The 10,864-nt window shown below is 51.1% G+C and overlaps 1 protein-coding gene and 1 long non-coding RNA gene across 3 annotated transcripts in view; one reads left to right on the top strand and one right to left on the bottom strand.

Annotated features, from left to right (window-relative positions):
- The window catches only part of COL4A2 (collagen type IV alpha 2 chain), a 202,120-nt gene that overhangs the window by 178,368 nt on the left and 12,888 nt on the right, over nucleotides 1–10,864 (top strand). The window contains exons 35-40 of the mRNA XM_005586239.4: nucleotides 685–748; nucleotides 951–1,025; nucleotides 2,458–2,565; nucleotides 3,292–3,399; nucleotides 4,288–4,359; nucleotides 6,289–6,414. Of these exons, the coding sequence (XP_005586296.3) occupies nucleotides 685–748; nucleotides 951–1,025; nucleotides 2,458–2,565; nucleotides 3,292–3,399; nucleotides 4,288–4,359; nucleotides 6,289–6,414 (553 nt within the window). The remainder of the gene's footprint in view (nucleotides 1–684; nucleotides 749–950; nucleotides 1,026–2,457; nucleotides 2,566–3,291; nucleotides 3,400–4,287; nucleotides 4,360–6,288; nucleotides 6,415–10,864) is intronic.
- LOC141408911 (uncharacterized) lies at nucleotides 5,770–8,761 on the bottom strand. Of its 2 annotated transcripts, none has more exons than XR_012426559.1 (3): nucleotides 8,627–8,761; nucleotides 8,372–8,456; nucleotides 5,770–5,906 (listed from the first exon to the last, which is right to left on the bottom strand). It is a non-coding gene; the product is annotated as an uncharacterized lncRNA (long non-coding RNA). The 2 variants fall into 2 exon arrangements; XR_012426560.1 differs by having other exon boundaries at nucleotides 8,616–8,755.

A 10,864-nucleotide genomic window follows, 5' to 3' on the forward strand; every position in this document is an offset into this window, starting at 1 on the left:
ATGAGGCGTGAATACGCCGTTGAGATGGGGTCCACCATGTGTGCGCGGGAAGGCATGGCACAGCGAGCATGTGGTCAGAGTCACCGCCGCTGCTGACATCACCACACCGTCGTGATCGAGACCTGGGCTCTTAATTATGATGCAGTTGCCAGCTTGTTTCATTTGATCACTTCACAGTTCCATAAGAACAGCAAGGCCAGGCACAGTGGCTCAGTCCTGTAATCCCAGCACTTTGGAAGGCAGAGGAGGGAGAATCACTTGAACCCAGGAATTCAAGCCCAGCCTGGGCAACATAGCAAGACCCCATCTCTACTAAAAATTTAAAAAATATTAGTCAGGCTTGGTGGCTCACACCTGTAATCCCAGCTGCACAGGAGGCTGAGACGGAAGGATGGCTTGAGTCCAGGAAATCAGGGCAGCACTGAGCTATGATTGTGCTTCTGCACTCCAGCCTGGGTGACAGAGTGATATCCTGTCTCAAAGAAAAAAATAAATAAACAAAAAGAACAGCTAAGCAAACCACCTATGATACACACTGAAAAACTCAAGTTTTCTGCAAAATGACGAGATCACACACCTTGAGTATAGTTGTTAGCATACTGGGTAGTTAAACAAGTGAGCTAACTTCAGAGTGACAGCTGACTTCACTAACAGCCTTCTACGATGGTTCGTGTCTGTCCTTAGGGTGACAAAGGCGCCCCGGGGAGAGCAGGCCTGTATGGCGAGATCGGCCCGACCGGTGATTTCGGTGAGTGTTGCCCGTCCAGTGAAAACAGGGAGTCCACGATTCAGAGCTCTCTGAGCACGTGAGCCAGTATCAGACCTGCAAGTGCTGTTAGGTATTTTAAAGCAAATTATTCTTGTTAGGAATATAACAAAATAGAAGTTGGAAAACTCACGGCCTCCCGGTGGAAAGTCCTGTTCTTAGCCATCTTTTTTGCATTTAACAGGTGACATTGGGGACACTATAAATTTACCAGGAAGACCAGGCCTGAAGGGGGAGCAGGGCACCGCTGGAATCCCAGGTACACGAGTTATTTTCCGTGTCTTCATCTTCAACAGCAGCCCTGAGCCTTCGTCTAGGAGCCCGACTTGCCAAACAGATCAAATTTGGTAACAACCAGAAAGCACTTGATAGGGAATGAGGTTTTCAAGCCCAATGTGCAAGAAAGACCGTCAGTTTTAATTAAGTTAAATCTGAAGGCAAAATCAAGACGCCTTTCTCTCTCTGTGTGTCTCTCGTTGATACTGAAAATAGCCAGAATGGACACTCGGTGAATGAGAGTCACTGCAGCCCGTAAAGTGTAACTGGTGAAAATCCAACTAGCACCCTGGCTCCCGGAACACCTGAGGGGGTGCAGCAGGTGGTCGCTGAGCCGAGCTTCTCAGAAACAGCGAAGGGTCCAGGAAAGGGGGAGTGGCAGTCAGGCCATCGCTTAAGAGAGTTACGGAGGCAGGTGACCAGCCCGAGCGAGCTGGGAGGGGCTGGGATGGCACAGTGGCTCCCTTCCCTTCTGCGCATCACTGAGGTTCCACTCCTAAATTCCTGCCTGCAGTGACGTCTCAAGGGGCCTGTGATAGTTTTCTTCTTTCTGGGGATTTTCGTTTGGGGGGACCCCACGCTGCTCAAGTTGCTGGAGCCCCAGGTGTTTGCAGGGCTGGCCCTGGTGGGAGAAAAGGAGTCTGTCCACGGTTGACCAGTGGGGAGACTGCTGGGCTAGTTCTTTGTCTAGAAATTGCTCTGGAATGCAAAGATGTGTTTGGTTGAGCACAGGATCAGAGAACTGCCGCTGGGAAATAGGCGCCCCTGTTTACCAGCCCTCCCGGGCTCCTTTGTTATCTGTGACCTGGGCTCCCAGTGGCTTCCTCCTGAGTGACTGGGGAGCTCTGTGCTGCTAAGCCATCCAACGCTTGGCTGGCTGCGTCTCCCACCCTAGGCCATCGCTCTGGCCATTTGGTTTATAAAGACAGAAACGTGGACCATCATTACCATGTGTCTCTAATGATGCCTTCACGTGTTCAACTGAAAATGTGTCAGGGAAGAGACGCTACCCCCACCCAAGAATTATTTTTGGTGTTACCCACATTTTGGTTTTTGTTAGACTCTGGGGCCAGAAAGGCTTTAGAGTGGAGCCTCCCCTGTGTCCATCACCAGGAGACAGTATCTCAGAGCTGCGGTCCCACAGTGGAAGTGTGGGGCCAGCTGTGCCCATCGTCCCTGGGGGTGTCCTGTTTTCCCTAAGACAGTGAGGGGTGCATGGGTGCTGCCTTGAAGGCTGGCTAGTGCAGGCTCAGAGGGAGGAACTAGGTTAAAAATCAGCTGAGGAAGGAGCACGGTTAGATGCCTCTCTCCATTCCTGGAGGAGCAGCAGTGTGGTTCTGTACATACTAGAGCTGGGGTTCCCTGGAGCCCACAGGGGTGCGGTGTCTGTTCCAACAGCATGTCTGTGGTTGCAGGTCTGAAGGGATTCTTTGGAGAGAAGGGAACAGAAGGTGACATCGGCTTCCCTGGGATAACAGGCGTGACTGGAGTCCAAGGCCCTCCTGGGCTTAAAGGACAAACAGGTAAAATCTCCCACAGCCACACAGCCTTCCTCAGGCGGGCCCTCCAGAGACCCCAGAACAAAGGCGGCCAATGTTGTCAATTTCCTCCAATCACACCCAACCCTGGAAACTCACTCATGCCTGCTGCCCGCTTAGGAGCCTTCCTCAGGGCTGACGGCGTGGAGAGAAACAACCGCCTGGGCTGGGGGGAGACCTGAGAACTGGAGAGAAGCATGGGGGTGAATGAGAAGTGCCTTTTCGGCCGAGCCTCTGTTTATCATATAGAAGCCGACAGTTTGTAAGGGATCCCTTTGCTTGCGTTGAATACGCAGAACCCCCTAAGAACATCCTCGGTTAGAGGAGAGCGGACAGTGGGCTGGCTTCCCACGGTGTTGCTGCTGCTCCTGGCTGTGTTTACTCAGCACCGGGGAACGCCAGGAGGCTCATATCTCTAGGCTCTGCCTCGGGGTCCTCTCCAGACGTCTATTTGGATAATAGGGCGAGAATTAAAACGACACGCTATTTTCTCTCTGGCAAGGCTGAGCAAATCCTACTGAATTTGTTTGTGGGGTCTAAGACCACCTGCATCCCCAGCTTGAGGGACAGGTCTAATCTCTCCTCCAACTGGCACCGCAGCCTTTCCAGCCCTCAGCCCCTCCCAGAGCAGCTGCCCCTTCTGCCAGGACCTCACCAGGCAGTGCCCAAGGTGTCCTGTGTGCTCAGACTTACTGCTGTGTTCACTCCCAGGCTTTCCAGGGCTAACTGGGCCTCCAGGGTCACAGGGAGAGCCGGGGCGGATTGGACTGCCTGGTGGCAAAGGAGATGATGGCTGGCCGGGAATTGCAGGCTTACCAGGTAAGGCCACGCAAAACACACGGTCACCCAGACCCAGAGTCGTGAGCTGTGCAGGAGGCACCGCTGAGCAGGCCAGCCTCTCGCAGGGTGACTTCGAAGGCCCATGTGAGAGCAAAGGCAGGTTTGCTGTGGCTTGCGGTGGTCTGCACCAACATAGCAGCACAGGGTATGCTGGTGCCCCCAGCGACTGGGAATCAAGCCAGACGCATAAATCTGCCCAGGACTTCACCTCCCAGAAGGATGAATGAAAGCCTCCCAGAGAGGCTTCAGGGTCCACTTGTCATCGCCACACAGGGATGCACAGCAAGATCAGGGTGCAGGAGCAGCCTCAGTGTCCCACTGTGCCGCACAGGCCGCCCCGGGGCCCCCTTACAGCCCCCTTGCAACCCCGAGATGGGCCACCCTGCCATGCTTACTGCCCACGTCACAGAAGGAATTGCCACCCGTTTGCTGTGTCCTGCTTTAGAAATATTTACCCTCAGAAATCCAGAGGGAATGGAAATGACACTGGGCTATTTGTTCCAAGCAGCTTTTACAAACCAAACATACAACAGTGGCCAGGCGTCAAGAAGAGGTATGGGACATGTCACCCCTCCCCAGGCCCCTTCTGGCCTAGTGAGTCTGTTAAAAAGATTCCATGAAGACAGTGTCCCAGTTCAGTGGTTTTCCTAGGTAACATAAGAGTAGTTAGTTTACATGTCGTGTAAGTTGAGCATATGGCTTAGCTGCTTCCTATTTGTGGGGCTTTAGCAGGACTGTATGGGTGACGGTACCAGGTGACAGTTTCAGAGCCAACAGAACACATCTGAGTTATCTTGAGGGTTTCTCCCACCCGGAACTCCCTGTGCCATCCTACACGTGAAATAACAATGAGTGACACCCTCACAGGTTTTCCAGGACTCCGTGGGATCCGCGGCTTACACGGCTTGCCAGGCACCAAAGGCTTTCCAGGATCCCCAGGTACTCTGTGCTGAGTCTGCCCTCCAGACTTCAGGGAAAGGAGGGTCTCAGAGAGCTGGGTGGGCTTCCTGAAGTGCTATGTGATGGGCCCTGAGAGGCGGGTCCGGGCCCTGTGGTCCTGTACGCTGCTAAGATGTGATCCCTAAGAATCGGTTTCTCAAGCCAGTTGCTGTGTTGAATGGACCCATCAGGCTTTTAGACAGAAAGAGAAATAGAGTCCTTGCTTTTCCAGCAGCACTGTGTGGAGGGTGGGACGCACCTGCACCCCTCAGGCGTCCAGAGTATTCGCTCTGCCCAGTGTGTGTCTGTGATCTTTCATTTCATTGGCATAAGAAAGCCCGCGGTCTCCACCTACCCCGGGGCAGTTCTGATGCTGGAGACAGTGATTGCTGAGTCTGTGGGCACCCACAGGCTGGGAGCCAAAAACAACCGAAATGGGTTTCCTCCTAGTTCTGGAGGCCAGAGGCCAGAGGCTGGAGGCTGGGATCGCATGCCTGCGTGGTCGGGTTCTGGGAGGACCACGTCCTGGCTGCTCATTGTGTCCTCACAGGAGAGAGCACCCGCTCTCCCCTGTCACTTCTTATAAGGGCAGTAACCCCATCTTGGGGCCCCACCCTCATGACCTTACGGCGTAACCCTAATTACCTCCCAAAGGCCCCCCCTTCAAATGCCATCACACTGGAGTTAGGGCTTCCACTTATGAACTTTGGGGCTGGGGAGAATGACACCATCAGTCCACAGCAATGGCGAACCAAGGGCTTCTTACTCCACAGGAAAAAGAAACTGACACGTTTCATAGCATTTTCTGGCTTATTTTATAAACTATTGTAGCACATTTTTTTCCCTGAAGGGGATATAAAGCCTCATTATTTCTAACAACCAATGGCAGGATAAGGTTTCCATCCTGAGCCCTTCCAGGATATAATAACAGCAGCTGGATGTCGATTTATTCATCACAAGGATCATCAGGCTTTCCCACAGAAGGCCTCCCTTTAACCCTGTCCTCCCCAAGAAGCTGAGATAGCAATAGCACAGGAAGGCTTGGCAGCTTGTTGAAACTTCTTTATTTTAAATTCAGCTATTTTCACCCTAAATCTTAATGTCCTTCTCTTTTCATTTAATTTTGTAATCTATTATAGGACTAATAAAATAACATTTGAAGGACATCAGGCACTAAGTGGGGAATCATTTTATTATTGATTGTGTCTTTTTTTCAAAAGATAACCTTGTTTTCTTTTCAATGTATACAAATTATTTATGTTCAGTGGAGAAAAAAAATTAACACATTTAAACACATTTAAAAATTAACACATTTAAGAGGGAGAAAACCACCCATAATCCTAAAGCTGCTTTTAGAATGTGCTCTTTGTAGACGTTTCATATAACCAAATATTGCTCTGTCTACAGGTGAATTTGTATGTGTGTATATGACATGTAAATTCACGCACTCCTGCGTCATTAACACTCCGTTCCAGTTCCAATGGGCAAGTGGCAGGAGATCCTTGTCAAGTTGTCTTGCTGTTTCCTGCCACGATGGCGATGAACACCTGTTACGAGAACGGGGAAGACTTTAGACAGTGTTTACTTTGAAAACATAATTAAGCATAGCCTGAAGAGCAGCCCCCAGGAGCCAGGAGGCCCGGGACGGGTCCCAGCTCCCTGACCCACTGTTTCTGTGAAATTGGACCCTCTGATGGGCCTCGATCCTCTTATCCATAAAGCCAAGGGCTTCCACTGTGATCTCTGTGAGATCCCTTCCAAATCTCCGCTCCTGCGACCTGGAGGCCATACACTGTAATGCAAGCTGAAACCGCCGTGGCTGCCTCTGTTTCTCTGCTTTCGAGGCACCCCAAGCTGTTCGTTCCCTTAGGAAAGTCAGCTGTATGGTTGGAAACACCGACCTCAGCTGCTGTTATAACTCTTCCACAGGTGCCGACATCCACGGAGACCCAGGCTTCCCAGGCCCTCCTGGGGACAGAGGTGACCCAGGAGACGCCAACACCCTTCCAGGCCCTGTGGGAGTCCCAGGACAGAAAGGAGAGCAAGGAGCTCCAGGTGAGGCCACACATTCCAAAGCCAACATTGCCGTCCCCATAACCAGAACCCACCCAGAGCGGCGGCCATGGAGTGTCTGTGGGGTGGGAGAGGCTGCTCAGAAGTGCAGGAAAGAGCTGGTTTTTCCGGGGAGGACTACCTGTTGCAGAATCTGCCAGCTAGTCTTAGTTTGTGAGGCAATTTATTTCTTCCCGTCTGTGTTGGTGAGGCACTGACCAGCCATCGCAAGGAGTCACTGATAAGCTCCCTGGCCTAGAGACCCCGTCAGATCCCTCCGTGTGCCCGGGGCACTGGCACAGGCCTTGCCATAACAAGCACTCTGCGTAGTGAATGCGCGAATAAATAAATGCATTAAACCTCCCAGCAGAGCCACGCTGAACCATACTTGGGTAGGAAATAATCAGAAACCTGTCTTCCCACCCCATAGCCTCCCTGCTTACCAGTCAAGGTGGGCTGAAGTCTAAATGGCAGTGAGAAGCATTCCTAAATAAAAACAGAAACCAGGACCTTCCTGGGAGCTAGTGTGCTAAGCGTGTTGTGGTCTCATTGTGCATGATCCCACAGCCCCAGAGTCTGTTTCTGAGATCAGTGGGCCTCTCCCCCACCCCACCCACCTCACCAGCCCGACCAGGTGCATCTCCTGGCTCAGGTATGGGAGCGGGGCAGCACACCTGGACGGACAGTCTGGGCACCCTGGGCTCCATGGTGGAAACAAAAACTCTGGCTTCCCTGCACAAAAGCCTGAGTTTTTCTAGTGCCAACTCCCCCATGAAGCTAGAACCAGACACCCACAGGAAAGGAAGTCAGAACCAAGGAGGCCAGCAACCCTGACTTTTCCTGGGTTGCAGGGATATCTCAAGGCTTGCAGATCACATCTGACTCTCCAGGATCTGCTGCCTGCCCTCTCCCCTCATCAAGAGCTAGAAACTCCGGAATCCCCTAGCCTCAGAACTCCACAGCACTGATCTGAAGATAGGAGAAAGAGGAGGGGTGCTGCCAACAGGAGCCAGACTATCCTGGGAGGCTGCGTGGTACTGTCAGAGCCCTAGTCAGGGTGAGGATCCAGGACAGTACACCAGCACAGCCTCAGCCAGGGATGGGGATCTAGGGTCAGTCCACCAACACAACCTCAGTCAGAGTTGAGGATCTAGGGTCAGTCCACCAGCACAGCCTCAGTCAGGGATGAGGGTCTATGGTCAGTTCACCAGCACAACCTCAGTCAGGGATGAGGATCTAGGGTCAGTCCACCAGCACAACCTCAGTCAGGGATGAGGATCTAGGGTCAGTCCACCAGCACAGCCTCAGTCAGAGTTGAGGATCTAGGGTCAGTCCACCAGCACAGCCTCAGTCAGAGTTGCAGATCTAGGGTCAGTCCACTAGCACAGCCTCAGTCAGCGGTGAGGATCTATGGTCAGTCCACCAGCACAGCCTCAGTCAGGGATGAGGATCTAGGGTCAGCGCACTAGCACAAGCTCCACTCAGGAGTGAGAATCTAAGGACAGTCCATCAGCACAGCCTCAGTCAGGGGTAAGGATCTAGGACAGTCCACCAGCATAACCTCTGCTAGGGATGAGGATCTAGGGTCAGCGCACCAGCAGAAGCTCCACCCAGGAGTGAGGATCTAAGGTGACTCCACCAGCACAGCCTCAGTCAGGGGTAAGGATCTAGGTCAATCCACCAGCACAGCCTCACTCAGGGGTTAGGATCTAGGTCAGTACACCAGCACAGCTTCAACCAGGATTGAGGGTCTAGGGTCAGTCCACCAGCACAACCTCCACTCAGGACTGAGGATCTAGGTCAGTCCACCAGCACAACCTCCACTCAGGACTGAGGATCTAGGTCAGTCCACCAGCACAGCCTCAGTCAAGGGTGACGATCTAGGGTCAGTCCACTAGCATAAGCCTCCCAGGAGCCCAACAGTAGAGTTGACCATGCCCATGACCTTTAAATCAGACACCTGTTGGGTTCTTGTTCTGCATCTCACATGCGCCATATTTTCACCATGTGACCTTGGCCATGGTATTGAATGTCTCTGGCGTTGTCTGTAAAATGAGAATAAAAATGCGCTTGTGAGTGTTGGGAGGATACAATGAGATACTACAGGTAAAGCTCTTGCACACAGGAGGCCAGCAATAAATGTCTGCTATTTTTAAAGGCCTCGAAACAGCATTGTTTTCAGAGTGTCATGATGATCACTTTACCAGTCTGTCACCTGAAAGCCATCTGGGAACTCAGCAATGGGGAAGACTTGGCCAGGAGATGTGGAGAGGAGATCCGGCACAGGGAGGGGTGGAGGAAACTGAGATGGGATTTCGACAGGGTGCACACAGTGGGCCGTAGGCGGGGGTCACAGAGCACAGCTGCTGGCATTTCGCATGACCATGCATTTTTAAAGTTTGATTCACACAGCATGATGTTCAGGCCCTGTACTTGACCACAAAAAAAAATTAAGATTTCCATCCCCAAGGGCAGAAATTTACCTCATTTATTTTCCACTTACACCTCAGCAAAATGCTTGTCCCTGAGTGAGTGCTCAACAAATACTTGTTGGAGAAGAATATTGTGAAATTGTAGGATAATTTTCTGACATCAGTGGAGAGTTATATGTAGCTCGGAACACCCCTAAGGTAACATTGATGGCCTTATTACACATTTGATCTGTGTGGGACCCATTTATCTAAACTCTATGTGACCTCCTGTGGCACTCCCTGCATTCCATCCCAGGGACCTGGACGGTGTCCCCGGCTTCCAAGCCACCGTGAGGCATATTGACTTTTGTAAGCCATGCCCCCACCCTCGACCTGCACGAACATCACAGTGGGCCCATGAGCTGATGACTTCAGAGCAGGTCCTGGAGACCAGAGCAGACACTGCCCAGTGCCACTGGGCCTTGGCATATGAGGCCACTGCCTCTGGCTAGTGATGAGGGAAAGACGACTTTCCATGATGATGTTCACACACTGATACAATGTCATTCAGGATACACTCTTCTCTGAAAATATGGGAATAATTTGAATCCATTATCTTCCTTTGCATGAGTTGCATCTCATTTGTGTTAGTTCATTCTCATGCTGCTTTGAAGAAATACCAGAGACTGGGTAATTTATAAAGGAAAGAGGTTTAATTGACTGACAGTTCTGCATGGCTGGGGAGGCCTCAGGAAACTTACAATCATGGCAGAGGGGGAAGCAAACACGTCCTTCTTCACTAGCAGTAGGAGAGAGAAGTGCCAAGTAAAGGGTGGGGGGAAGCCCCTTATAAAACCATCGGATCTCGTGGGAACTCACTATCAGGAGAACAGCATGACGATAGCCACCCGCATGATTCAATTACTTCCCACCAGATCCCTCCTACGACATGTGTGGATTATGGAAACTAGAAGTCAAGATGAGATTTGGGTGGGGATACAGCCAAACCATATCACAGTTCACTGAAGCCAGAATTTGCAACCTCACCTGTGTCTGCAGCTGACATTCAAGCATCAGTTCCTGATTTGGCCTTGAGTCACGCAACATGGCCCTTCATGGAACCCCTGTTAGCGAGACTTTTTTATGTCAGTACTTAGGACGATCCATGGGGGCTACTGAGAAATCTTGATGGTTTTCATCTAGATTCCAGCAAACTGACTCATGTTTGCTAAATGTTCTCATTAACAGAGTCTTCATCACTGCAGTTAAGTTAATTATGTTTTCATGGGAATCTGCCAGTCTGGGGATTGCACTGGATCATCTAACTCAGGAGTCTGCCATTATTTACTGACACTCACCATCTGTTTCGGGGAGTTTGTGACAATAGCTAGAAGCAGTTCAATTGGTGTCATTTTATATCAAACCACAGATGGTGGCTCACTCATGCCCTCAGGGCTAATGAACCCACTTGCGTGTTGTCTGTGATTTGTGAGACAAGCCTCACCTCTCTCAATATTTCTCCTGCTGTTTGTTTTGTCCTACTTGGAAGCACGCATGAATGGAACCTTTCCCATGGGATGGATAATGGATACCAGGATCTTCCAAAGGGAAAATCTCTTCCTGCTACTGATGGGTATAGATTAGTCGTAAAGCCAAAGGGGAAACAGAAAACCACTGTTGCTACGTTTTCTCATTTTTATAGATTTGCACTGTTTGGCCCAGCTCACTCCTGCAGAGCGGAAATGATGCCCTCCTTGCCCACTTGGACATTCGGACATTTTGCAGGGTTCTAATACTAATGTTGGTCCCCAGCCCTTCAGGAAAAACAAAAGACTGCAGGTGGTTAGGAGAGAAAGTAGACTTAATCTGCCCAGACTCAGGTCCACACTGATTTCTACCCACCACTGCCCTACAGCACACAAAGCTCCATTAGTGTCTTGTTGGCTGACAGCACAGGAAGGAGTGGAATTTCCACAGATTTCCTTATGTGGCCCTTTCCCTCTTACTCCCCTATTAGTGCCAAAGAGCTCCAATCTTTGACC

The sequence above is a fragment of the Macaca fascicularis genome, chromosome 17, assembly GCF_037993035.2.
Source record: "Macaca fascicularis isolate 582-1 chromosome 17, T2T-MFA8v1.1".
Classification (NCBI taxonomy): Eukaryota; Metazoa; Chordata; class Mammalia; order Primates; family Cercopithecidae; genus Macaca; species Macaca fascicularis.